Consider the following 25203-nt stretch of genomic DNA (forward strand, 5'->3'; position numbering starts at 1 on the left):
TATTATTATTGTTGTTGTTATGTGAATCTTACAGCATACTCAAATTTATCCAGCTACTGAGTGATGTAATGATGTCACTCTAGCAAATCAAGCAGTAATTCAGGCATCATTTTAATTGGGCAGTGGAGAACTGTAATCTGTAGAAGGACGTGTGACTGCTGAACTACAGGTTTATTAAAGTGCAGGGAAATTAAGTGCATGTGTTGTTCAGAAAGACAAGCTTGCTGAAGTTGCTCTGATGGTCTTGGCATCATATGACAGATCCGTGGGTTAAATAACCTCTGAAGCATGGGGAAAAACATTAGCATTTTACATACCAACTGTATAACAAGATTGAAATTTTAATTTAATAGAAAAATAATATATATATATATATATATATATATATATATATATATATATATATATATATATATATATATATATATATACACACACACACACACACATATATATATATATATATATATATATATATATATATATATATTTATATATATATATATATATATATATATATATATATATATATATATATATATATACATACATACATACATAATGTAAAACATGTGGCATGCATTTAATAGTATACTAAACCAAGTATTATTTTCTTTACATTAGATGTCTTTAATTTAAAACCATTCTTGCATAATATTTAATCTAATCAAATCTAAAGTTGAGCTGCATGATATTAACTTAATATATTTAGTTACGTTGGATTTAAAAGCAGATTTAGTTCAAGTCAGATGAATGCATTCACATACCGGTTTGCTGATGGGCTTGTATCTCATCCAGGCCAGAAAGACTGCGAAAGGACCGGCGCTCCTTGAAGGCCACAGTAGGAAGCATATCCTCCTCGTCCCTCAGCTCCAGTTTTGGCGTTTTTCCTGGACCTGCTAGCCTGATTACAGGCTTCACGTTCTCACAAGGCAAGTTGTCCTTCACCGATGCAGTTTTCTAAAGGGGGACAAAAAAAGTGAGCAGGGCCTCTGGATGTGGAATAAACAAAGCTCCTGCCGGTGATAGTCTCACCTTGTTATCAGAGTCTGTTTTTCTCGTTCTTTTCATGATTTCTTCCAGACGCTGATGTGAAAAAAAATTCAAGCACGATATATGTTATGGTCAGTAAAATATTCAGTGCTTTTTGAAAGGCGGCTCACCAAGGCTGCATTCGTTTGATCAAAATAGTTTATTATGCAAGTTTATTATATTTTTCTATTTTAATATATTTTACATTTTATTAATTCCTGTGAGGGCAAAGCTGAATTGTGTCACATGAACCTTCAGAGGTGTTGATTTGCGGCTCATTAAGCATTTCTTATTATTATCAAGGCTGAAAACAGCTGTGCTGCCGAAAACCTTTATGGAAACAAATTGGTTTGATTCATAAAACATCAAAAGAAGCACCTTGCAATATTTTGTAACACTATAAACTGTCCTCATATATAATTTCTGATCAATTTAATGCAACTTTGCTGAATGAATTCATGTATTCATTTTTTTGAGAAAAACTTACTCCGCTTAAAGATTTAAATTGCAATATTCAAAAGGTGAACGACCTTCTCGTTTTATAGTTGAAATTTCACAGTTAGCTAAACAGCTGTCTGTTTGTAAGTCATACCTTTTTCCTTTCTTGGCGTTCAACCTCCTCTTTCTGGAAACGACTCTCTCTTTCCAGTCTCTGCTGCTCTGCCAGCTCCCTCTGACGAGCCTCTTGCTCTCTCTGAGAATACATTATTATAGGATTGTTTTTAATATTTCCTGTACTTATTTTAGGGTAATAAAACAAATGGTCAGAAGCCATAAATCTTGTATGTCAGTGAAAGGAGCGTATGAATCACTACATAAGCATGATGTGTGTATTTTGTTCACCAAACAGACAATATTGTTTTCCTGAGCACTTCCCCACCGGTCAAATCGGCCTCAAATTCAAACCAGAAGTCGGAATTTATTCACTTTTTGGTTAAACTTTACAGTGTCTTAACCGAGGTTTGGAAACATTATTTAAGCATAATTTAACCTGCTGTTGAAGCCTGTTTTCTTCCTCTTTCTGTCTGCGAATGCTCTCCTCTTCAGCCTTGAGTCGCTCTTCTTCCTCTCTCTTCCTCTTCTCCTCCTCCAGTCTCAGGGCCTCTGCTTCCTGCCTGGCTCGTTCTTCAGCTCTTCGACGGACCAGTTCCTCTCTGCTCTTTCTGCAAAGATGAGCCACACAGACTCAGTTAGGTGCCTAATGCATTTTAAGGATTTGTTGTTGTACCGAATTTTAACTTTACAGTATTCCGTCCAGTTACTTCAGCAAAGTACAACTTAACTTGTGGCCTTTTCATTTTACAAATATACAATTTAGCAATTTTAGCAGTTGTTAAGTACTAGACACAAATGGACTTTCACCACCTTTCCATCTCCTCCTTCTGTCTGCGCTCCTCTTCCTCCTTCTCTCTCTGGAGTCTGGCTTGTCTCCTTTTCTCAGTCAGAAGTCGGGTGGCTTCTTCAGGGTCTGTAGTCCAAGCAGCGGGTCTCACTTGTGCTGCGTCACCAAGCTGACTTGGTCCTGAAAGTGAAAAAACAGACAAAAATTATATTGAAAATACAAAAAATAATATTTTTTAAAATAATAAAACTGTATAATAATTAATGTATGACAAGAAATGTGGTTCTTTTTAACTTTTCATTTATCAGAAAATTCTTAAGTACTGCAGTTTCCAAAAAAAAACATTAATGAATAATAAATTGACATATTAGAATGATTTCTAAAGGATCGTGTGACACTTTAGACTAGAGTAATGGCTGATGTAAATTCATCTTTGCATGACAGAAATAAATTATATTTTAAAATATTTAATTATTTATTTTAAATAGTAATATAATTTCACAATATTTCCATTTTGTTCTGTATTTTTAATCAAATAAATGCTGCCTTGATGAGCATAAGAATATTCTTTGAAAAATACTAGACATCTTACTCATCCCAGAATTTTTCTTACACACAAACACACACACACACACACATACATACTACCAGTCAAACGTTTGGGGATTAGTACGATTTTTTTTAATATTTAAAAGAAGTTTCTTATGTGCATCCAGGCTAACTTAATTGGTATTGTATATTATATTAATTAAATTATACATATTAAATGAAAGACAAAGTATAGATGTGAAGTAAAGTGAGCTCGCTCTATTTGGATTATTTCATAGTTTTGCTTGCTTCACAGTACAGTAACATAATGCAGTACTTGTCACAAATAGCCATTTTAGCAAAAAAAACTGAATGATCAACATGTGGGAAGTGTTTAGAGTAAGTCTTTCACTGACCATTAGGAATCTGAGAACCTGCTGGTGGATTCGAAGGCCCATTAGTAACTGGATTCGACTGGAGTTGGTTATCTCGCAGGCATTGTTGAGCAAGCGTTTCCTCGGATTCTAGGTCCTCCTCTTCTGGCAGCGGAGGCAAACTGTCTTGTTTAATCGTGGCTTGACGGATATGTGATCTGTTCTGCAGCCTTGGAAACAGAAATATAAAGAGAGAACGGATCATAATGGCCGACGGTGTAGTTTTGTCATTTTGAGAGCGTGAGGAAATTTAGAGCTTTATTATTATTATCTGTGAGCGAGAAACATCACAAGTTAGATCTGTACTACATCTCTGTCGCCATCTGTGGTTGAAACGTTAAATTGCAAGTTGCTGGCGTAGTCGGTTTGCTTTGCCATTGCTCTTCTACATGACATGCAATGATATAAACCTGAAAATTATTGCAATATAATTCAGCTTTGGTATCGTTTCTCCTAAACGGCAGTTGTGTAATATGGAAAGACATTTTCTTTAAGTGTAAGAGATTGTGCTGTACAATGTACCATGATGCTGGGAGGACGGTATTCTCTGGTGGGTTTGTGTCCTGTTTGGGCTTGATTTCAGTTGTTGTTGTTTGAATCTGTGGCTTTTTCAGGTCCAGTCCCTCAGAATTTCCTTTTGCCACCTGAAATATTTTTTTAGTATGTCACGAAACAAAGAATCATGTATTATTTATTATATTCAAACAAATAGTCTAAAAACGAATGTGAGCTCTCACCAGATCTCTGTTGGTGGTCCTCCGGATGGTGACTCTTGGACTCGAGCTTGCAGGCCTGTTTGGCACTTTCCCACAATGCACCTGGGGTTTTCGTGTGGCGCTTGAGTTCATGGTATGACATGAGGCTGAACGACGACAAACATGAACAACTGAAGAAGTGTGGTGTTTTTTTTTTTTAAATGAGGTGAATTGATGAGGATGAATGAGTACGGAGAAACAGGTTTAAGCAATGAGCATGGGAAGGAGGAGAAAACAGGAAGCCGATATTTTTATTATTACATCCAGCTCCAAACTTGTGATTTCCTTGTGATTTGTGGATTCCTCAGTCTAAAGTGATACCTGTGTCTCGTGACAGACACACAGCGCTCCTGCTTCTGGCTAGATAAGAGACAGTAGGAGTCTGAAGACGACGGACAAGGTCAATCTCCCACTGACTAAGAGAGCGGCGTTTAGCTAGAGGAGAGCAGAAAGCACAGCGACTAACAGATAATGGTCAGAAAAAAGAGTTGGAAAAGTAGATGCAATGCTAGAAGAGTGTTTTAGTGGCCGTTATTGCGTTTTGAGTCGTGCGTTGAAATATTCACCGTTATTGTTTTCGTTCTTGATGACCCTTCGTGAGCAGCGGGTAGGTTTCTGTTTGGCTTTTTCACTTTTCTCCATCGTCTTCCGCACCACAGACTCGTAACGCTCCTAAAACACAGGATAAAAAAAAAACCACGTTCATCATCACATCCTCCGCATGGTTGTAATCATGGTTGCAAAATCTCCAATTTTCCAGCATGGTTTCTGCAGACAGTGCTACAGTGTTTATAAAACCCACACAAACAGATGGTATACAAAAATTTAGACAAGTTTGACCGAATTTGTTGAAAGTTTGTGATCTCAAGGTTTATGCTTTAAATTTGTGATTTAAGTGATTGTGTACACACACACACACACACACACACACACACACACACACACACACACACATATAGATGTATGTATGTATATGTATATATGTCTGTGTGTGTGTTTAAATGTGTAATTAAATATACATATAATACAATTTTAATTTTATTAAATATTTGATAAAACATTTTATAATTATATATTTAATCAGTCTTTTAACTGGTACATTATGTAAATGCTTTTTTAAATTATTATTCACATAATCTTTAAAACTTCAATCTAAAAAATTTTAACTCATTTTGTGGACCGAGTACACTTGAGTTTATGTATAAAAATTATGCTACACTTTTTTTTTTTTTTTTTTTTTTTTTTTTTTTTTTTTTTCTGTGTCCAGACTGTTGACTGGAAGCATATATAAACACTGCAGACGAAATCTAACAACGGTCAGCATTTTTCCTCATGCATAAACTCACTCTTTCTTCTTTGAGCCTCTGTTTGCGCTTCTCCTCGACCGCCATCCTCCTCCGTTCCTCTCTTTGTCGCTGCTCCTCCAACTTCTTCCTTCGCTCCTCAAGGTGTTTCTCGTAGAACTGCTTGGCCCGCTCCTCCCTCGCCAGCCAACCCCGCTCACGCAGGGCTACAGATCAGGTACAATCGGGAAAAAAAATGAACAAAGCTTTCTGTTTGATCTGCAATTAGTGGTAATGTTACATGTTCAGAGTAAGAAAAATACCCAGCTGTTTTTGGTACACCTCTCTACGTTCCCGGGCCAGTCGCAGTCTCTCGTCCACTTTCAGCGCATTTGATTCTAAATGACAAAATAATCGTTCTGAAATTTTACATGCAGCATATAATATAATAAATCCTACTGCGTTAGAATGAATGACAAACATATAAGCAGCTGGGAAGATTCAGCTCTAAAGAGTGAATCATTTTTAATATTGTATCCATGGCAGCGGTATCAGGCACTAGAAGGCTTTGAGAAAGAAAAATGCAAATGAAATAGATGGATAAATATTAGCTATTTCGGACCTGTATTATTTCCATTTCGTTTGTTGATGTTAATCTGCGCTGATTTAATGTTCGGTGGAGCACATGCTTTTCTTTTTTGCTCCAGGGCTGTGGGTCTCACGTCAGATCTGGAATCTGAAAAAAAAAGAGAGGCTGTTTACTTAGTGCTCAGAAAAAAATAGATAAATGAACACCAAACCGTGAAAGTGTTTTCTTTTTGTTATTAAACTTTCTGCTGAAATGTACTAAACTCTACAACCCAGTTTGAAAAGCAGACAGGCAGGTTAGAAGGTCAGGGGTGTGAGGATTTATAGCATTACGACAAAGAGGAATGCGTAGCGTAGTGGAAGCCTTCATGATTGATCTCTTTGTCTGTAAAAATTTCTGAAATAAGCGCACAAGGATGTTACCTCAAACCTTTGAGTGACGCATGCAACAGTTTCATTGTTGTTCAGACAAGTACCAATCCCATTGTCTCCAGGGAGTCTCCCCCTTGAAATGAATGCTTTTATTCAGCATTATTGATCAAAAGTGACAGTAAATACAGTATAAACACACACACACACACACACACACACATATATATATTTCATGTTGTTTCTTTGTATTCAGTAGCTTTAGCTTCGGAATTAATCTATTTAGTAAATATACTTTTAACCATTTTAGCCACATGCAGAAAAACCGAAGTGTTATATTGAAAGACACTTCACACTGTATACATTTAACATCTCAGTTTCATAACGCAGCAAACCCTAAAAGCAGTGCTTTACAAGCATGCAACATTACTTAACCCAGAATTAATACCCTTAGGTTAAAAAAATATATATAATTTAGCAAGTTGTGTACCCTGATAAACCTATTAAGTAAGCAATGCATTTTAACAAATACGGGCTTGGCTTCCCATACTATACAAAACCTTCTTTAAAAACGGCTCTGTAAACAAAAGCTGAATGCCAAAAGGCAGATATAAAGAAGAACATGAGGCCTGTCTCATGCCAGTTTTGATTTTGTCGTCTGAACCATGACAGCCCAAGGCCTGTACACCATTACAAAGGCAACATTTGTTTTATTCTAGCTGTGTAGACCAACAAATTCACCACCTGACTGAAGACTACGTGGCGAAGCTGAACTCTTAAGGTAAACTTTACACTACAGATCACCACAACAATGCTATCGAGGGGTGAAGTGTGGAGCACGAAGCATTCAGAACTGCTGAATTTGCATGCATATTTTAGTCACTTCGACTAAGAAAATTAAAGCAGATGAGTTTGACATCGGGGGGGCGTTACATAACAGACGTCTATCATGTGATTTGAGACCCTTATAAACACATTTAGCACGGCTAGCATCATCACGCTCATACATAACCCATTCCTAATACGTCACTATCTGAACTAACCATGCAGAAATGCACTGTTATTCAGCATATAGAGTCAAATGGGTATATCTAACAGCTTCGTGCAAACTGAAATGATCAGTAGATGTTTATATCCGTTATTTTATGATGCAAAGTTTGCTTTTAGACACTGTATATGTGAATAGAATAGTCATATTTATCGTCTGCATCCCACCAACCTCTCTGCTTCCTCGCAGTGTCGCACATCTTCGTCCGACCCTTCTCCGAGATCGCAGCGAGACCCAGCTCTGTCCTCCTCCACTCCCGTTCCTGCTCTGCCAGGCTCAGATGAGCTGGCATCTTACAGCGAGTGTATGTGTGTGTGTGTGTGTGTGTGTCCGTATATTACATGTAGAGCATCTGTGTTCTCTGTGCACAAGTCTTCCACTCCAGCCAACGGCTTATCGGTGCATCTCTAGCAGGGAATAGACTGGTTAAGAGAGAGAGAGGCAGAGGAGTGTGAGACAGAAATTCTTCCTGAGGGAGATTGTGCGAGCAGCTGATTTGCTCCCTTCTGGGCTGTGTCCAGCACACGTGCACGGCAAGCAAAGTCAGTAAGCCATCCGTATATTACAGAGCGCACATGTGCCATGCTCTCACAAAAGACACCCACCCAGCTGGAAGCAGCTGTGGTTATTGGAGGTGTGTTTCCCTTTAAAAATCCATATAGAGCATTGCATTGCATTGCATTGCATTGGCCGGTCACATTGACTGCATGCGAGCGGCTGCGGCAAGGATGAAGTATTCACAGTGCAACAAAAGAGACAGAGTTGGATGCAAGCGCATTTTTTTTGAAACGGTTGCCTGGGTGATATGCAAAACCGTGGGAGGCATGACACTGCATGCCTGTGTCTAGAAATAGCTTTCATCCTGCATATCGATTTATGACATGTACATAAAATATACAGCCAATCAGATATTTGACATGGATATGTTTTTCACATCTCGTAATGCTTTTTTCTAAATTGGCTTGATGATCTGGTCTCAGACAGAGATGACGTTATGCCTCTGCTCTCAGTAACATCTGTGGATCCATATTGCTTTTTTGTATATCATACATCACAAGTATTACATTTTATTTGTTTTCTCTTTGCAGGTATTTTGTCTAAAACAACTTGCAGTGTTTGATTAGGGACAGTCGTGCTGGAGGGATGGGTTGGGTGAACTCATAAGTCACCCTTTTAGCAGTCACTTTTGAACCTATACAAGCTGTAATCTGTAAACCACTCATGCTTAAAGAGGAGACAGAGGCTAGAGTATGTTTTCACTCTTTTCCACACTATTTACTCCATGTAAACTCATTTTTTTGTTCAAACATCTTTGTTTGACTAGAATAAGGCTCTTGAGAATTCCTTCCATTTTTGCATATAACACAATATACAGTCCATTGAGCACAAATTGCTCATTAAAGGGCGGGGCATATTGTCACAAAGGGAACTATTCAGCAGAAATGTTGAATTCATATGAAGAATGTTTTTTAGTTTTATTGATAGATTATGATAGGAATTTTGAGTATTTTTTCTTTATGACGTTTTTATACACACACACACACACACACACACACTATATATATAAATATTTTATATATATATATAAAATAAATATTAAATGTATATATAATATGTATTTATTATTAGTATTATTATTCATTTTTTTTATAATTTTTTTTGTACTTAAAACCTTTCTTCTTTTTTTTTTTACTTTATATCAATTTCCAAAAACTGGTTTTAAATGGTTTTAGTTAACAATAATCACTTCTGTAATTATTACATTTAAAATATTGTAATTGTTTTACAAATAAATAATAAATGTAATCATTTTATATTATACAGCTGAGTTACAATTACAGTTGGAATTGTTCTCTGTAATAGAATTGGATTAAAACAAAATGTTTTTTTTTTAATAGCTCAACAAACTTTTAATTACTAATATATAGCCAATTTGACCACTAGCCTCAGTCTTATCAATACTGTAACACTGCATCATTTATCATATGCAAATTAGATTTTTTAAACACCCCACAAAGAGACTAGTTAGCAGGTTGTGAGCCGGTTAGGTGAGCTCTTCCAGGGTGGCGGCGCTTCCAGGTTTATCAAATTCTCAGGATGTATAAATGAGGAGCAGCTATCTGGAATGGTATGTCCCTACAGAAGATTACAGTAATGATCCGTTCAAGTCATATTTGTAATTTAATAAAAAATATTTTTTGGGATGTTTATGACATAATGCCATCTTTGAGGGTTTTTTTTTTTTTTTTTATATGTTTATCAGCAAGTTCATCTGCAAATGGGTGTGAGAGGGAGGAATCTACAAGAGGAGTCAATGAGTGGTTGGCAGTCTGTCTGATGTAAAGGCGAAAGAAAGAATGAGGAAATGGGGTTTGTCAAAGCTTTTTCCCCTTCCTGTCAGAAAGGTAGACTCAGTGTTACACTGACAGGAGCTGGCTGACAGATGTCTGTTGTCTGCACCGATATGTAGGATACAAGAGCAGAGGAGGGACTGCCCAGGGACTGCATCTGAACGCTTCAAACGAGAGTTCACTGACAGAAGGAGGTCACTGAATTATTATCTGTACAGGTACTTTCTTTTTCCACCTATATTTTTGCTCATGTGTTGCACTTGTCATTTTGTATGAAGGAGTGGTGACTTTTTCATAAACTCTTCATTTGAATTTTTTGTATTAATTCATAAAGTTAATTATTTCGTTTCTGATTCTTTAAGAAAGGTTCTTCGGTCTTCCATTCTTATTGTTCAGTGAGCGTAATAATCGTACAGTGAAACTGGGAGAGGTGTGTTTCTCACTCTTCGCTAATGACTAAGAGCAGGTGGATCTTAAAAGTTTTGTTCTGGAACCTGTTCCATGTGTCATTTTGGTTTTGGGGTGAGGTTTACCTACCGTACCTGTAGTACTTTTACAGTTATATTAATATATATATATATATATATATATATATATATATATATATATATAAGAAATGTCACTACACAATAACCAACCAAGAAAGTTGGTTTATCATTTCATTAAAAAGCAGTTATACTGGTTTGATTTGTTGTCATGGTAAAACGACAAAAACAATCCCAACTAAAGTTTTAAACGACTAGTAAACATGCAACAATAAATCCATAGAGTGTGCATTCTGTGTAATAGCTTGCCCAAATATTTTATTTATGTTAATAAATACCATCATGTTGTTCCAAACCTGTAACATTTACATTCTTCTGTGCAACAAAACAATTTGGTTCTGGTTAGTCCAGGCAACACACTAATTTCAAGAGTACGTAAACTTTTAACTTCAAAAAAAGCATATAAAACATCGTAATGATATCATAAAAGTAGTCCATACCACTCTTGCGTTATATTCCAAGTCTTCTGATGCCAATAGGTTGGTGTGAGAAACAGACTGGACTGTACATGTTTGTCAATAAAAATATTCCTCTCTAGTGAGCTGTTAAGCGCTGCAAGCTGGTAATTTAGTCAACTCGAGAACCGGCTCAGTCAGATCCAGTTTTGGACTGTTTTTGCTGAACTGGACCAACCAATACATTCAAAAGGTCTGACTCAAATGACTGATTCATTCACAAATCATTCGTGACTGCTTGGTCTGTGTGTCATACGGAGCTTTCTTAAGGCCTGAGAAAACTCGGCTAGATCAGTTTTTACGATATTTTTGTGAGCTTGAAAACTTCAGTACCCCCTGCACTGGTGTTCAATGTTTAAGAGTCTTTAGGAGGAGAGCAAAGGCCTCTTCTGGTTTATCAAGAGCGAACTGTGCCTGCTTGACTACAGCTCTTTTTTTTCAAATTTGGTGTTTTCTGTTGCTTTAAAACTGCTTCACTGAAGCACTTGCCAACATGAAAGCCGACTTTTGGCAATACCAGTGCAAGTATTATATGAAAGCGTCTTTCTGTGCTACCCAGTGAGATAAGCAAAACAGTCCATGACAAAGAGAGCTTTTAAATTTCAAAGTATGTAACTTTTGTGACAGGACTGTATTTTTAACTAGCTAGCTGGCTTCTTTTTGTGTAAAGCACTAAAAATCAGGTGCAATTAAAACTGGATGACGTCGACTCTCTAAAATGTCTGCATCATGGTAGGCTTACAATTATACACTTTAATAAACACGTGACATAAAGTAATTGCCACCATAACACTGAGAAATAATCATGTAGAAAAATAATTAAAAAAAAACTATTCAAAATACTTCTTTGCATTTCTTTGACATTTACTGTCAAGGTCTAAGTGATTTAAAATAAAGTTCAATTGATATAATGCGATCAACCTTTTAATTTGTCTTTCTGTAGGTACCACAATCATGGCGCCAATCAGCACAGATCTAGTAGGCTGGGCGGTCACAGAGCAACCAGAGGCTGCATTTCTCTCCGTAGTCGTCCTCTTCATCGCTAGCATTGCACTCCTCGTTCTCTGTGCAAGCTGTAAAAAGTGAGTGGTTTCCGAGTGACCTAGTAGAGATGTTTGGTTTAAATAAAAACATGCCTCAAAAGAAAAAGTCAGCTGAAACGGGCAACAATGCATGTCCTATAGATATGTAGCAGCAAGTCACCCGCGCTGTTGCTGGGAGCTACATACCTAGACATCACGGTCAAGTTTTTCTACTATGGAAATTTGTCAGGAATGTGGCTCCGTCACAAAACACAGAAAGCAGCATCTTATTCATACTAGCTCATGCTTGACATTTGAATGCATGAAAGAGAGACCAAGGAAACGAGCAGTATATTGTGAGATTGTAGTTTATGAAGTCTGCACCGACTGTTTGCATAACGATGATATATAAGCCAGTAGGTCAAAAACCAGTTAGCATTCACATTGTTTAAACTGGCCAAGACTGAATAATAATAATAATAATAATAATAATAATAATAATAATAATAATAATAATAATAATAATAATTTTATACTAAAAAGAAAATATTTAATTTATTAATTCACGTTTATTTGGACATTTTATTTTGCTGCAGTATTAATCTCAACCACTAGAGGCCAGCCAAGAACTCCAGTCAGTGATAAATGCACTGGCAGGTTAGAGTTTAAAAGCAATTATTTATGCTAATTGTTAATCCAATATAATTTTTTGATTTTGAGATTAATTTAATTTATTTGGCCATGTACCCTACCCTCAGCTGTGTTTTGAATGACGGCCAACAGAGGCCAGTCAAGAACTTTAGTGCACATGGGATGTACTTCAGGCTTTACTTTGTTGCACTAGGAGTAATTCTTGTTTAGTGACATACATTAGGCATTACTGGTGTTTTTTTTTGATAAATGTAAAAAAAAATTTCATCAAATCCTCTTCATTTATTACTTTGCAGACATTCATTTGAGTTAGACAACCGCAGCCCACCTGAGCAGCAGAAATCATCCACTCTTGTGAGCGTGGTGAGTGTGTAAAACCTAAAATGGGTGTATATTTATGTATATGTACTGTGTGTGAGTGTTCACACTGTCGTTCAGAAGTTTGGGATCAGTAGGATTTTAATGTTTTTTTAATTGTTTAAACCAATTTAATTGTTTTTAATTGTTTAATCCAGGTTGTTTTATTTGATCAAAATTGCATAAGCATAATATTATTGCAATTTTTAATATTGGTTTTCTGATTTAATATACTTCAACTTTTTCTGTTACACAGCACAGAATTTTGACCAGCTATATCTCCAGTCTTTCAGAATCATGTGACGCCTTCAGTGTCACATGATCTTTCAGAAATCATTTTAATATGGGGGTGGGATGGGGTAAAAAAAAAAAAAAGTGTCTCAGGCCCCTTCTCCCTTGAATGATTGCATGACACTCAAGACTGGAGGAATGACACATGAATAAACTCAAAAATCTTTTTATATATATATATATATATATATATATATATATATATATATATATATATATATATATATATATATATTTTATATAAATTTTTTTCCCACAAATACATTTGGTATAATTATTACAGAATTTAGTTAGCTATTATTCAATGAAAATAAAAATTCTGTCAAATATTATTGCAAAATGTCAAATTAAAAAACAACATTCCTTTCTGAATATATTTTAACATGTAATTTGTTCCTGTGATAACAAAGCTAATATTCACCATTCAGCTATTATTTCAGTCTTCAGTCACATGATCCTCCAGAAATCATTCTAATATGTGGATTTGGTGTTATTAATACCGATTCTTATTATTGTCAATGTTCCAAACTATTTTTGGTGTTGTAATATTTTTTTTTTCTTTTTTTTTTTTTTTTTTTTTTTTTTTTTTTTAGTTTCTTTGATTATTTTGGTAACTAAATTAGAAATGGCTTTACTGTCCCTATTGATAAATGTTTAATGCTTCAATGCTGAATTATTAATTCATTTTAAAGGATATTTTTTATTTCATTTTAAAATATTCAAATATATGTCATGTCAAATCGGTAAAATGTTTTACACTGTTTTTCATTTAATATACAACAGTGTTTCTATAAACTATCATATAAATGTGATGTAAATCTTGCACTCCATTGTAATCAGGCAAAAATGGATGACTCGAGAGGTGCCAGACAAAACCCTATTGCTAATGACATCACTGAAGATGAAATCGGTAAACTGACGATGAATTTCCTTTGAATCTGAATAGTTGTTTTATCTTATCAATGCTATCAACCCCACTCAGCGGATGAACTTTAATCTCGTCTTTGAAGGTTTAGAGGCTGAGGAGGGCGGCGCTGCATACAGACCCTGGAGAAGTCACACTCTCACTCACGGTATGTCTCTCCGGGACAAAAAAAAAGACCAAACCAAAAGAGTCATTTAAACCCGGCGAAACTGTTTCACTTCTCACCACACAAGATGACAATGCATTTGTGCTTTCTGCAGGTTCAAGCCTACAACCTCAAATAAACGGCGGGGTTGGGGCGACTATCTGAGGAAGTGTAAGTACTTCGGATGACCCTCTTCTACTTTAAGAATGCTCTTTGAGTGAAATCGCACATGACAGTACAAGCATATAAGTACCTTTCTTATTATTTTTTAATTCAGATGAGAAAAGTGGAGTCACTGCTGTAGGCAAAACACCACCGGCATCTATATTACACAACCTGAAATTCTCACATTAAGCAAACCCCTTCGCTATTTTGGAGATCAATGGTTTTTGTATCCTTCTGAAGCTAAGCTGTGGCATTGACTCCCATAAGTGCCCATCAAACTTTGAGACTACAGGAACTATAGGAGCCCCCCGATCTGTTGGACTGATTCAGGCTTTTTAGACGGTTTCAGACAAGAACGGGAAGGGGAAGCCTGATCTTCTGGCCACACCTGTATTGACAAATAGGGATCTCCATTCAGAGGGTCACAGATTAAATGCAACATAAACACAAAAATCAGGCGTCATCTACATCTGAAGAGGAGGGGGAAGTGTCGAACATCAATACCATCATGACCTAAAGAATTTTTTTTTTTTATCTTTTTCTAATGAAGTTCAGTATTGTGAAATTATTCTGTATACATATTAATTCTTATTAGGGGTATACATACATACAAATATATATATATATATCTATATATATATATATATATATATATATATATATATATATATATATATATATATATATATATATATATATATAGATATAGATATATATATATACACACACACACACACACTTATATATAAGTTAATGTATTTAAATGGCAGCATACTAGTGAATTATGGGTTTTGAACAAATGTATGAATTCCAGCGGGCATGTATAATGTAATTTAAGTAACAGATGCTTTAGAATTAACCCTCATGTTCTGGTGAGACTGACTTTATTCTTTTATTAAGGGAAATATTTGCTCCTGATATTTGGGCTTTTATTTTTCATACTTTTTTGGCATTTATAGTCTGTCATTCTTGCATAATCTTTGAAATAATTAGATCGGAAATATATATTTTTAATTATTTTTTTTATTTATTTTTTAAATAAGCAGCGAAGCAACTGTATTATGATTGTGATACTTTTCTGCTGAGGGTTAAGGTTAGAAAAATATGAAAAATAGAAAAAGTCAAACATTTTTGTAGAAATATACGAAACCAACATACATTTCTAAGAACTGACATCCTTTTTTATAATTGACCCTTATATTAAACAGACATTATACTTAAAACTTAACTTAAAACTAGATCTAAAGCAATATAATATGCAGTAGTTTAAAGATTAGGTAGCATAAAAAGACGCATCTACCACAGAATCTTAGATTGGGACAAATTTGTTAGTTTTATGTCGGGCTGTCACCAAACATTATTGAGGGTGTTTGGATTGATGTTCAAGTGTGCATTTTGAAGTCTTTGAAGATTAGAAAGAAATCTCACGAATTAACCTGATACTTAAATACTAAGCATATGTTTTGGATTCAGTTTTACTTGCATGCCTTATCTAATAAATTCTTAATGTGTGTAATTAAAAAAAAAAGTTTTGCTTTTGCTTACACACTTTCAAACAATGACTAAACACCGCCGAAATATAAAATTTGCCCTGCACAGAAAGTTTGCCTCAAGCATTTATCACACAGTCTATTTATTGAGTCGCACATAAATGCCAAAATTATTAAGCATCGATCAGATATATTTAAACCTATGTCTATTTTCTGTAACGCTTGATACTCACGTTGGATGGTGAGTAAATAAATAACAATAAAGCAAACTGTCAGGTTTAAAGCCCCTCTTCACGTGACGCCCGTTCTTGCAGTCTTTGGGAAACGCGCCGGGATCTGTGGGAGACGTGCAGAACGCTGGTTCTGTGTGTTCTGGTACGTGGATGTGCTTTCGCGCACGTACGCATTCATTGGCCTCGACTGGTGCACGAGCGAAGCGCGTGGGGAGCTACGTCACAGCGATCGACCAATGGCGTGCGCCGGCGATGCCCCCGGACCGGGAAAGCTCGTATTATGTAACCCTTTCATACCCTCCCCCTTCATAAAGCGCAGCTACTGAAAGAAAAAAAAAACACAGCTACTGAACTTAAGATGCTTTCTTTTGTACAGTATTGTACTTGCTCTTGGTAAAACATATAGATTAACTCTCTTAAAACACGCCATGACATTATTGTTGATAGACCCTCCCCTGCTTAAAAATTGTGTATCCTCTGGTTCCAAAGCACATTGTGATAAGAGACAAATGTTGCATATTACAGCGCAAAGCAAATCATATGACAACTCTGGTCAGATCTTTGAATTTTATAACAGCATATATTTGTAGCGTGCTCTTTACTGAAAACGTGACAAACACGACCCCGAGGTTAATCCTGTAAAGGGAATGCATACAGTGGAGCATCAACCAGCCACCAGTTACAAGGAACACGATGTACACATATGCACAGACACAAATCTTGCGCTTTGCAGACACGCGCACGAGTGCAGTTTCAACGCACGCCTCATGCCACGAAATAAAAAGCATATGCATATAACAAATTACGCAGGAGTTGACGTTTTAAACCATTATTTGAACAGCATGCGACGATGCAGCCATTTGCACGTCGTTTCTCTGCACTGCTGTTTTAGTGCATTTTACGGGAGCGACGCAAAGCCGCAGACATTAAATAAAAGTGGCGTGGGGGTACGTGAAATACAGTGCGCGATGCGTGTCCATTGTGTTTCTTGACCCTTCCTCAACTTCTGCGTAAACAAGTTGGAATTGTAGGGCGTGTGTCTTGGAAAGCGGTTTTTAGCCAATGAGCGTCGACTTCTCTACCACATGGTCAGGTTGTTTACTACAAGAGCAGAAGCCCGCTAGAAGGCGCCGAGTGGAAAACGCGGCACCGGATTGCGCCGGAACGGCTCAACTCTGCGCGAACGGACGCAATGCGGAGTAAAACTAAAACAAACAGAAACTCGCCTCGTGCGTTTTAAGTCAAATGAACATCGTGGGTAAGAATATACCGCTTTAACAGCGGCGTTCTCGCGGCCTCGCCGCTTTATCGAACACGTACGGTTACGCGCAACCGTGAGAAATCCACGCCGGGTTTTTGAATGCCTGAACACAAGCCGTTCTGGGCTCTGAAAAAGGACATTTTCAAGTTACAGCCGGTCAGAGCGAGCCTTGTGGAAAGGGGGTGTGTTGAAAATTGGCAAAGGTACGTGCGCAGCTTTCATTGAAAGTTTTTCTTCTGTTTAAATGCATCCGCGTCCTATGCTTGCTCCGAATGCTTCTCGGTCAAGTCCGCGTTGTTTGCCGCCACCGAGGTTAGTGCATTATTACAGCGAATTAATATAGAAAGGCTTTCGGTTGTTTGATACTTGTGGCTTGTCTGTGCGTCGATTTTAAAAGCTTTCGGGAGAGAGATCGCGCTAGTTGGTCTCTACCGATACAGCATCAAACACAACTATGAACTTTTTGCGTTTGTTAGGAAAAACAGTTACTGAGGAACATCGGGGGAAAGTCCGTTGGTTCGTTAATTCGTCCTTAAAATCAGCAAAAAACGTACTTTTCCGCATTTGGAGAGATTAACTGTCCAGCTGCTAGATTGTGGTCAGTTTTGCAAAGACAGCATTTATTAACGCTTTGAATGAATACGGATAATCTGCCGCGCGTTGTGGTCGCGTCGCGCCGCCTCTGCAACGCGGCTGCGAGCATGTGGGCAGCAACTCTCGCGCTGTTACCAATTTTCCGAATAAGCGAATCCCGAACAAACGGTTCTTTTGAGTTAGATGCATGTTCAATTAGCTGATTGAGCCGGTTCACAAAACCGGTCTGAACGTGGATGAATCGGACCGGTTGTCTTTCGAGCGTGCCCGACGCGAGTCGGTTAAATAGCCAAACAGCGAAAATTTTACAAAAACTGTTAGCGATTTACGATCGTATGTTTAAAGGAGGTGGAGTTTACTAAATAATACCGCATAAAAACGCGCAAAAAACCTATCCGAGATTGTTCGACGCGAACATAAGTTTTAGGTTCTGACTGATTTTGTTCTTGAATCGTGACTCTAAATGAATGATGCACATTTGATCAGCTTTATAAATATAAAACTGTAAAACAAAAACCGTGCTACGTGCCGGCAAAGCGTCTTGGGAATGTTTTAGAAACACGCAATATGCCACGCCGGTGTGTTAGGGATCACGCTATGACGTATTACGTTATGACGTAATTGCCGAATCGTTTTTTTTCTTCCCTTTTTTTTTGAACCGGTTCTTTGCAAAGAGCTGATTAGCGGAAATAAATCGAACGTTCTATCGCTAGTTCTAAATATTTATTCATCTACCAAAAGCATCAAGCCATGCATATTTTATTTTCTTCAACTTTTATGATCACGCATATTTAATACGATTTAAAACAATATCTAATTTTTTTTCTTCAAAGCTTACTGTTTTTTTGTTTTGTCTCACAGTCGAGAAAAAAACCCTTTTCTTATTATCCAAAAACTAGCAGTTATCATTCTCATCTGCTTTGGATACTACTGTACATTTTAACCATTGCCTATTGTGCGACGTTGACACCTCAAGCAGAGGTCAAAACACAACATGTAAATCATATGACAATTTTAATGGTTTGGTTATTTTTCTGCTAGTTTATTTATTTGTCTAATAGCCTGCCACTTGTACATGAAACTAATACACTTTCTTCGGGAATATTCCGATTTGGTATTCACTAAATGGTTTCAATACCAAGTGTTGAAAACGGATGTTTAATATTTATGTAGAAACAGACATTTTTCAGGATTCTCTGATTAATAGAGATTTCCAAAGGTCATAATTTGTTTGAAACCAAAGTCTTTTTACTTTTTACTTTCTATAGCTTGTCCAGTTTTTTTTTGGGTGGGGGGTTTAAATCAAAAGTACTTATTGTTATGATTTACTTTTTATATTGTGGTTCGGCCTCTTCTTGACACGTCAGTGTTGCACAATACGCAGTAGTTAGAATGTGCAGTATGCAAAGCAGATGTGAACGCTGAAGCTTTTTCTTTACCTCTACTATTAAAACTTAATAAAAAAAAAAACACAAGTGTTCTCTTTCATGCTCCAAATGTGTAGTATTTTGGCAACCGAAGATTTCACTTCAATCAGTTACAATTACTCTGAATCACCCTTTACTGGAACAGAGGAAACCTAATACCTGACAGCAGCTGGTGATAATGCTCAATTTCTCCGTGCCCTAAACTGTTGGGTGAACATTCCGAGGTTAGAGGGCCTAGCATGACCATAGCAGTTTTATGGCTTGCGTCAGTTTAAAGTAGTTTTTGCGTGGTTCACTCTGTGCTAACAATGACTCATAGTCACTGTGCACAGTTGCACGTAAACTTCAAATTTTGCATCATTCGTCCTGTGATGTCTTAACCATTTGACACTAAGTTGCCGGATGTTTCGCATATAGATGGTTGGTGACTCAGGCTGATTTCACTGTTCAGACTGAACAGGTGACAACGATGATGAGACCGATGCGAATAATTTGCACATGCATAAAGCAGTGGTCTTTGTAAATGGAAAATGTAATACATTTGTAATGGTGCATGTTTAGATATTTTTATTAAATCTTATATGCGAGTTTAAAATAATTTTATGGCATACATACTTTTTTTGTTTTGCACTTTTAGTCGACTGTTTGGTTTTTCAATTCCCAGACTGACAATGATATCTAAAAAGCACTTGTGTCCGAATGGAGAGATTTGGAAAAAATAATCATCTCTTTTTTTTTTTATTGGTTTCCTTTTCTCAGCTTCCTGTTCATTTGAATAGTTCTGCTGAATCTCCATCAGGAGTTCTTCAAAGCAGTTGAGAAGACAAAAGGTGCTAAGAACAGAAAATGGTACCGAAAACCAGACTTGGGAAACGGTCCCCGCTGGGCACCCTGGTGTGTGGTTCCTCAGCGGAGGGCCTGGCAGAAACGGGACCCCACGGATGCCCAGACAATGGGCTTCACAGAAGCAAGCTTTACCCGGGACAGAAGGTAGGTTTTATCCTTTTAGATGAAATCAAAGTATGAATGGCATTCCCTGTTAGGTGTGGTTCACAGTGTCAACAATGGTGTGCTCGGCGTCTTCACGGTGTTTTACCCGATATGTTTCAGGTGTATGTGCACTGCGGAGGACAAGAATGCGGAGGTGTGGTCGAACAGCATAACCACGTGGACAATGAAGTGTCTATCTTCCTACCGCAGCTCAACCAGCATGTTCATCGCAAGCTGGAAGACGTGTGGACGAGCCCCACTTCCAGCTCTACCTTCTCAGTCTCCTCGTCCATTGATGTGCCAAGAAGGTACGTCTTGTTATAGTTGCATGAATGACGAATGCTGAGCCTTTGAATCAAAAACACCCCTTTATAACTTTGTCCTTATAACTTCGACACTGCAGGAGTCCAGAGACGGTGGACATGGATGAGATTATGGCTGCAATGGTGCTTACAAGTCTGTCGTGCAGTCCAGTCATCCAACACTCGGCTCTGGGGAGTGCAACACAAGGTTAGTAGAACATTTCATTTAAAGGTTGTTTTTTCGAAAAGTTGCAAGCAGCAATGCAATGCACAAATCCGGCATAAACCAGCTGAAATTGCTCAACGCTCGCTAAGATAGGTGTTAGTCACCAAGAAGAAATCGCTAACAACTGCAGACAGTTTTCATTAGTAAAACAAAGTCTAAACAAAGCTGCTGAAAGATCCTAACCAGAGTAAACCAACTGAAAATTAGCAACTTCTGAATAAAATGTAACTATATACATTAATTAGATTTTTGCAGAGGTCTCGTATGCTCACAACAGCTGTATTTATTTTATGAAAAATAAACTTAGAAATCATTTTTTAAATTGTTACAACATTTCACTATTTTAATAGTTTTGAAATGTAATTTTTAGCAGACTTTACTCCAGTATTCAGTGTCACGTTTTCTTCAGGATTCAAAAAACATTGTATAGACTGGTTCTTCGGGGCTTTTTTTTTTTTTTTTTTTTTTTTTTTTTTTTTTTTTTTCAAGAATCTAAACGAAAAGGAAAAAAACAGCATTTGATTGAAACCGAACTCTTTTGTAACATTATACATGCCTTTTAATTTCTCTTGATAAATTTTAGGCATTAAAGAAAATCTTAGATCCTAAGACACTAGTGTTTTTAAACATTATAAAATGCACAATAAATTATATAGTATATATTTAATTTGTATTATACCATACTTAAATATAATGTGTATTTAATGAAGATTTAGTTTTTTTTAACTTACTGGTTTAAAGGTTTTTAATGAAGCACATTTTCTTATTTAACTCTGTTATTTTTGTTTGCAATAGCTTTGTGTGGGATAGAAAATGGTGGTAGCGAGCTGTCTGATGGTGGATATTGGAGTTGCGACCATGGAAACGGAAGCCCCGCCCCATCCCCGCCAATCGCAGAGATTGACAAGAGCGCCCCTCTCGTTGACGAAGGCCTGGACATGGAACTGGACCAAATGTTGTTCAACGAGCCAACTCCAAGAAAACGCAAAGTACGTAAAACCCAATAAAATCAACAAAACCTACTGTATTAGGGGCCGGTTTATGGAGAATGTAACTTAACTTTTTTTGTTTTGTTTTCCCCCTCTAGAATTCAGTAAAAGTTGCATATCGGTGCTTGTGGCCAAATTGTGGAAAAATACTGACCACAGTAGTGGGCATCAAACGTCACATTCGAAATTCTCATCTTGGGTAAGCATCACAAGCCTCACATATCACAAGCGGTGAATGCAGCAATCTGGGACGTTTTCGTTGTAATCATACTGTGTATCCTGCTTTCTGCAGACAAAGTGATGAGCACTCCCAAAGGGAAGAAGACTTCTACTACACTGAAGTCTATCAGGACTTGGAACAGACCACTCCCTCTGGTGGCCATCAGCCTTCCTGCACTTCTCCATCCAGTCCCAGCCGGCTCACACCCCCACCTCCCTCCACCCCAGACATGCTCCAACCCAGCCCTCTCAGCCAGTCCGCCCCGGGCAGCTTCTGGCAGGTCCATTCTGAGCACTCTTACCAGGTTAGATGCTTGACATTGTTGCGGTGCAACTAAACAATGTGTTTCTTTCGAGGGCGTTTTGTGCCTTCTAAGACATGATCACATATCGCTTGCATGTAAATTGGCAATAAATATGCATACTTGGATGATTGTTTAACATGTTGATGGCCACTCCTCAGGCTCCTCCACCCGTTCAGGTTGTGACTCAGAGCAAACCGGTGTCTGTTCCCGTGCCCTGTCATTGGACTCCATCCCTCACAGTTCACCAGAGCAAACAGGTGAGATTCTATAAGGCTTAGTGACATCTCAGCACAAATGTCTTTAAAAAGAGACCTTTGGCCTGACAGTATTTATAGGTAATGGTTCGGTTATGCAACGTTTTCTCTGAGGCTCGCAGAACATACAAAGCACCACATGGTCTCAAAGGCGTGCTGTGTTTTCGCACTGGAAATGGAAGTGACATGCACATGTTGTTTTTGTGTCCTTTGTTCCGCCCACAAGAAATGCGGATGGTATTGCAGTGCCATCTAGTGGAGTTATGGACCCTGCGTTCTCTTTGTCTGAACACATGCTTGGCACTAGGATGCAAAATCATCTCATCTGCATATTATGAGCTTGCTTGTTTGCTTGCTTAGTTTGAAACATCTTGCTTGTTGATATGAATCTTCTGAAATAAGGTGCCATTTATTAGCCTTAATGCGGTTCAAAGGTCTGCGGCACTGATGCATTGTTTGTACTGTAGTGTTTGCAGCTGTGATATAACCTGCAGTGCGTCATTCTGTGACTAATGGTGGTCTCTCTCTTGTTTTCTCTCTCTGCTCCCCAGGGCTCGCCATTCCGCCGTCGTTCAGTTAGTGTTGGTGAACAGTGGCTCCAAAATAACAATGCCACCTTCAGGCCACATCCTGCCAGTGTTTCACCTCCAAGAAACCATTGCACTTCAAGGTGGGATTTGTTTGTTGTTGTTGTTTTTTTTTAGCTGTTTTTCAGTCTCTTACTGTTGATGTCAATCATTTATGAATTTAGGTTGTATTAAAAAAAAAAACTTGAGTATTAAATGATTGCCATTTATTATGCGTAATTAAATCGTAATTAAACACAATTATTCAAATATAGTATGGGGGGTATTTTCCAGTTTTCTATATATGCAGTTTTATATTTTATTTGTTTTCTATGTATGCTAATACATACAAAACTGCAAAATACAAAACATGTACAGAAAAACACATTTCGGATGGTAATAAAATTGCAGACTGGCCTCTAAAAAAAGTCTTGAAAATACCTTGTCCTCATGAGAAACAATTACAGTCCAAATAGGGCTCATGTTACGCTGCTTAATATTTCTGTAGTGCTTTTGTCTTCAGGAATAGAAAGTTCAAAAGGGCTTTATTTTTGAAATTGAAATTTATAATAATCTTAAATCTTCGCTTACAATTTTGATGAAATATAATGCATCCTTTCTGAAATAATTAAAAAAAAATTAAAATAGATGCTCAATTAATGAACAGTAGTGTAAATTACATAAATCACCTTTTTAAAATGTTGTTGGTTGCAATTTTTGTTGTTTTGTGTTAGTTAGATGTCACTTTTTTTTAATTCTGAATTTCTATCATATTAATAGGAGGATTCGGGGCGAAGCCAAGAAGTGCCGGAAGGTGTACGGCATCGAACACCGAGACCAGTGGTGCACCGCCTGCCGCTGGAAAAAGGCCTGTCAGAGATTCCTCGACTGAACCCTTCTTTAGATTGATGGAAACAGAACACTAACCTTACAGAGACCCACAAGAGGGCATCTTACCAGGAAATATGGTTGGAAGAAACCAAAAGAGCACCTTCGTGACTTAAAAACTTTTTCTACTTTTTAATCGCAATTTCCGTGTTTTTTTGAAATGTGCTAAGGAACCATGTTGGTGCTGGAAGAATAAAGCAAAAAGGACAGCCTCTGCCCCACAATCTCCTGCAGTCTTCCTACTTCTTATTTCAAGAACCGATGAAGTCTGATGTGTTTTTTTTGTTTTTGTTTTTACAAGCAGCAAACAGCCATATACGACAGCAGCAGCCATATACTTTTTGTTTAGTGTGACGTAAACATTGTCGTCGTCAGACACAGATGGAAAGTTTACTTACCATTCCGACTTAATCGCTCATATGAGAGGTCTTTACCGTGGTCCATTGCTTTCAGGGGCATAATTGGCAGCTTATGGTTAATTGTAGATAAAACAAGAACGCTGAATAAATGTTTTAATAGCATATAACATTTATGTTCATGTATGCCATGTTTACTCGTTGAGATGCAGTTTTATTTTCTTTGATTTTTCCGGTGCAAAATTTTGTAAAACAAACTTTTGAAAAGGAAAAAGGAGGAAAAAAAGGATTTTGTATTACGATTTTTGATATCTGCGGTGTGTTAAATCGTATGTCATTATCAGTATATTTCTGTCACAGGTTATACTTCTGTGGACTGAGATGATTCACTTTTCTGTCACATGAATATTAAGGAATTATCTGTGTAAACATGCATGATCTGATACAGTTATTAGTTTACTTTTGAGCTTTTGCCCCAGTCTGCTCTCTGGCTGTCCGTCGGTTTAAACTGTTTTCTTGCCAAAGAGAATCTCAGCAAGAAAATGCATCATACACATCTCAAAATAATGTGAAATTTAATCCGTTGACCATTTGAGAAAGTTGTAACCAACCGTTTGGTTCACACTGGGTCCAAATATTTTCTTACTTTGTATAACAATTCTATACGTCGACTTTTTATGTGTAGCTCAACATCTTTTGCAAAGCTTGACGCTTTGACAACATAAAACTGAATGTACCTTACCCTGAAGATCTCTTTAAATCTTTATGCATTTCTGACAGTCAGCTGTTTAAGGACGTCCTAGTCTTGAGAGACATT

General features: G+C 37.2%; 3 protein-coding genes across 8 annotated transcripts in view; 2 read left to right on the forward strand and 1 right to left on the reverse strand.

Annotated features, from left to right (window-relative positions):
• Positions 1-11632, reverse strand: part of map7a (microtubule-associated protein 7a) — a 12812-nt gene extending 1180 nt beyond the window's left edge. The window contains exons 1-16 of one of the 4 annotated variants that reach the window (XM_043263398.1): positions 10716-11632; positions 7551-7801; positions 5997-6110; positions 5698-5772; positions 5438-5601; positions 4658-4763; positions 4413-4526; positions 4074-4222; positions 3859-3980; positions 3319-3506; positions 2398-2554; positions 2024-2195; positions 1625-1726; positions 1036-1086; positions 768-960; positions 1-281 (exon numbers count right to left, since the gene is read on the reverse strand). The exon at positions 1-281 is cut by the window's left edge and continues 1180 nt beyond it. In XM_043263398.1, coding sequence (XP_043119333.1) covers positions 271-281; positions 768-960; positions 1036-1086; positions 1625-1726; positions 2024-2195; positions 2398-2554; positions 3319-3506; positions 3859-3980; positions 4074-4222; positions 4413-4526; positions 4658-4763; positions 5438-5601; positions 5698-5772; positions 5997-6110; positions 7551-7671 — 1839 coding nt within the window. In that variant the 5' untranslated portion in view covers positions 7672-7801; positions 10716-11632 and the 3' untranslated portion in view covers positions 1-270. Of the gene's footprint in view, positions 282-767; positions 961-1035; positions 1087-1624; positions 1727-2023; positions 2196-2397; positions 2555-3318; positions 3507-3858; positions 3981-4073; positions 4223-4412; positions 4527-4657; positions 4764-5437; positions 5602-5697; positions 5773-5996; positions 6111-7550; positions 8865-10715 lie in introns of those variants that run through there. The other 3 variants (XM_043263396.1, XM_043263399.1, XM_043263400.1) reach the window with 3 other exon arrangements.
• si:ch73-204p21.2 lies at positions 9650-14914 on the forward strand. Of its 2 annotated transcripts, XM_043263402.1 has the most exons (8): positions 9650-9749; positions 9850-9948; positions 11674-11812; positions 12700-12766; positions 13892-13961; positions 14062-14124; positions 14237-14292; positions 14399-14914. In XM_043263402.1, the coding sequence occupies exons 3-7, from the start codon at positions 11685-11687 to the stop codon at positions 14284-14286; spliced, it is 378 nt and encodes a 125-aa protein (XP_043119337.1). In that variant the 5' UTR covers positions 9650-9749; positions 9850-9948; positions 11674-11684; the 3' UTR covers positions 14287-14292; positions 14399-14914. The 2 variants fall into 2 exon arrangements, with proteins under 2 accessions (XP_043119337.1, XP_043119336.1); XM_043263401.1 differs by lacking the exon at positions 9650-9749 and having other exon boundaries at positions 9783-9948.
• Positions 14915-17151: 2237 nt separating this feature from the next.
• On the forward strand, positions 17152-25127 carry znf395a (zinc finger protein 395a). Of its 2 annotated transcripts, none has more exons than XM_043262984.1 (10): positions 17152-17582; positions 20051-20281; positions 20402-20589; positions 20685-20791; positions 21605-21798; positions 21897-21997; positions 22091-22322; positions 22481-22579; positions 23128-23246; positions 23923-25127. In XM_043262984.1, exons 2-10 carry the CDS (start codon positions 20138-20140, stop codon positions 24032-24034), a joined length of 1296 nt encoding a protein of 431 aa, XP_043118919.1. In that variant the 5' UTR covers positions 17152-17582; positions 20051-20137; the 3' UTR covers positions 24035-25127. The 2 variants fall into 2 exon arrangements, with proteins under 2 accessions (XP_043118919.1, XP_043118918.1); XM_043262983.1 differs by having other exon boundaries at positions 17152-17473.
• The last annotated feature ends 76 nt before the right edge of the window (positions 25128-25203 follow it).

The sequence above is a fragment of the Puntigrus tetrazona genome, chromosome 17 (genome assembly GCF_018831695.1).
Source record: "Puntigrus tetrazona isolate hp1 chromosome 17, ASM1883169v1, whole genome shotgun sequence".
In the NCBI taxonomy this organism is placed as follows: domain Eukaryota; kingdom Metazoa; phylum Chordata; class Actinopteri; order Cypriniformes; family Cyprinidae; genus Puntigrus; species Puntigrus tetrazona.

Coding starts and splice junctions, on each gene's coding strand:
- znf395a (XM_043262984.1), top strand. CDS start 20,138: ATGGTACCGAAAACCAGACTTGGGAAACGGTCCCCGCTGGGCACCCTG. Junction 20,792..21,604: donor TCTGGGGAGTGCAACACAAG/GTTAGTAGAACA, acceptor TGTTTGCAATAG/CTTTGTGTGGGATAGAAAAT. Junction 22,580..23,127: donor CAGTTCACCAGAGCAAACAG/GTGAGATTCTAT, acceptor TCTGCTCCCCAG/GGCTCGCCATTCCGCCGTCG.
- si:ch73-204p21.2 (XM_043263402.1), top strand. CDS start 11,685: ATGGCGCCAATCAGCACAGATCTAGTAGGCTGGGCGGTCACAGAGCAA. Junction 11,813..12,699: donor CTCTGTGCAAGCTGTAAAAA/GTGAGTGGTTTC, acceptor ATTACTTTGCAG/ACATTCATTTGAGTTAGACA. Junction 14,125..14,236: donor AAGTCACACTCTCACTCACG/GTATGTCTCTCC, acceptor TGCTTTCTGCAG/GTTCAAGCCTACAACCTCAA.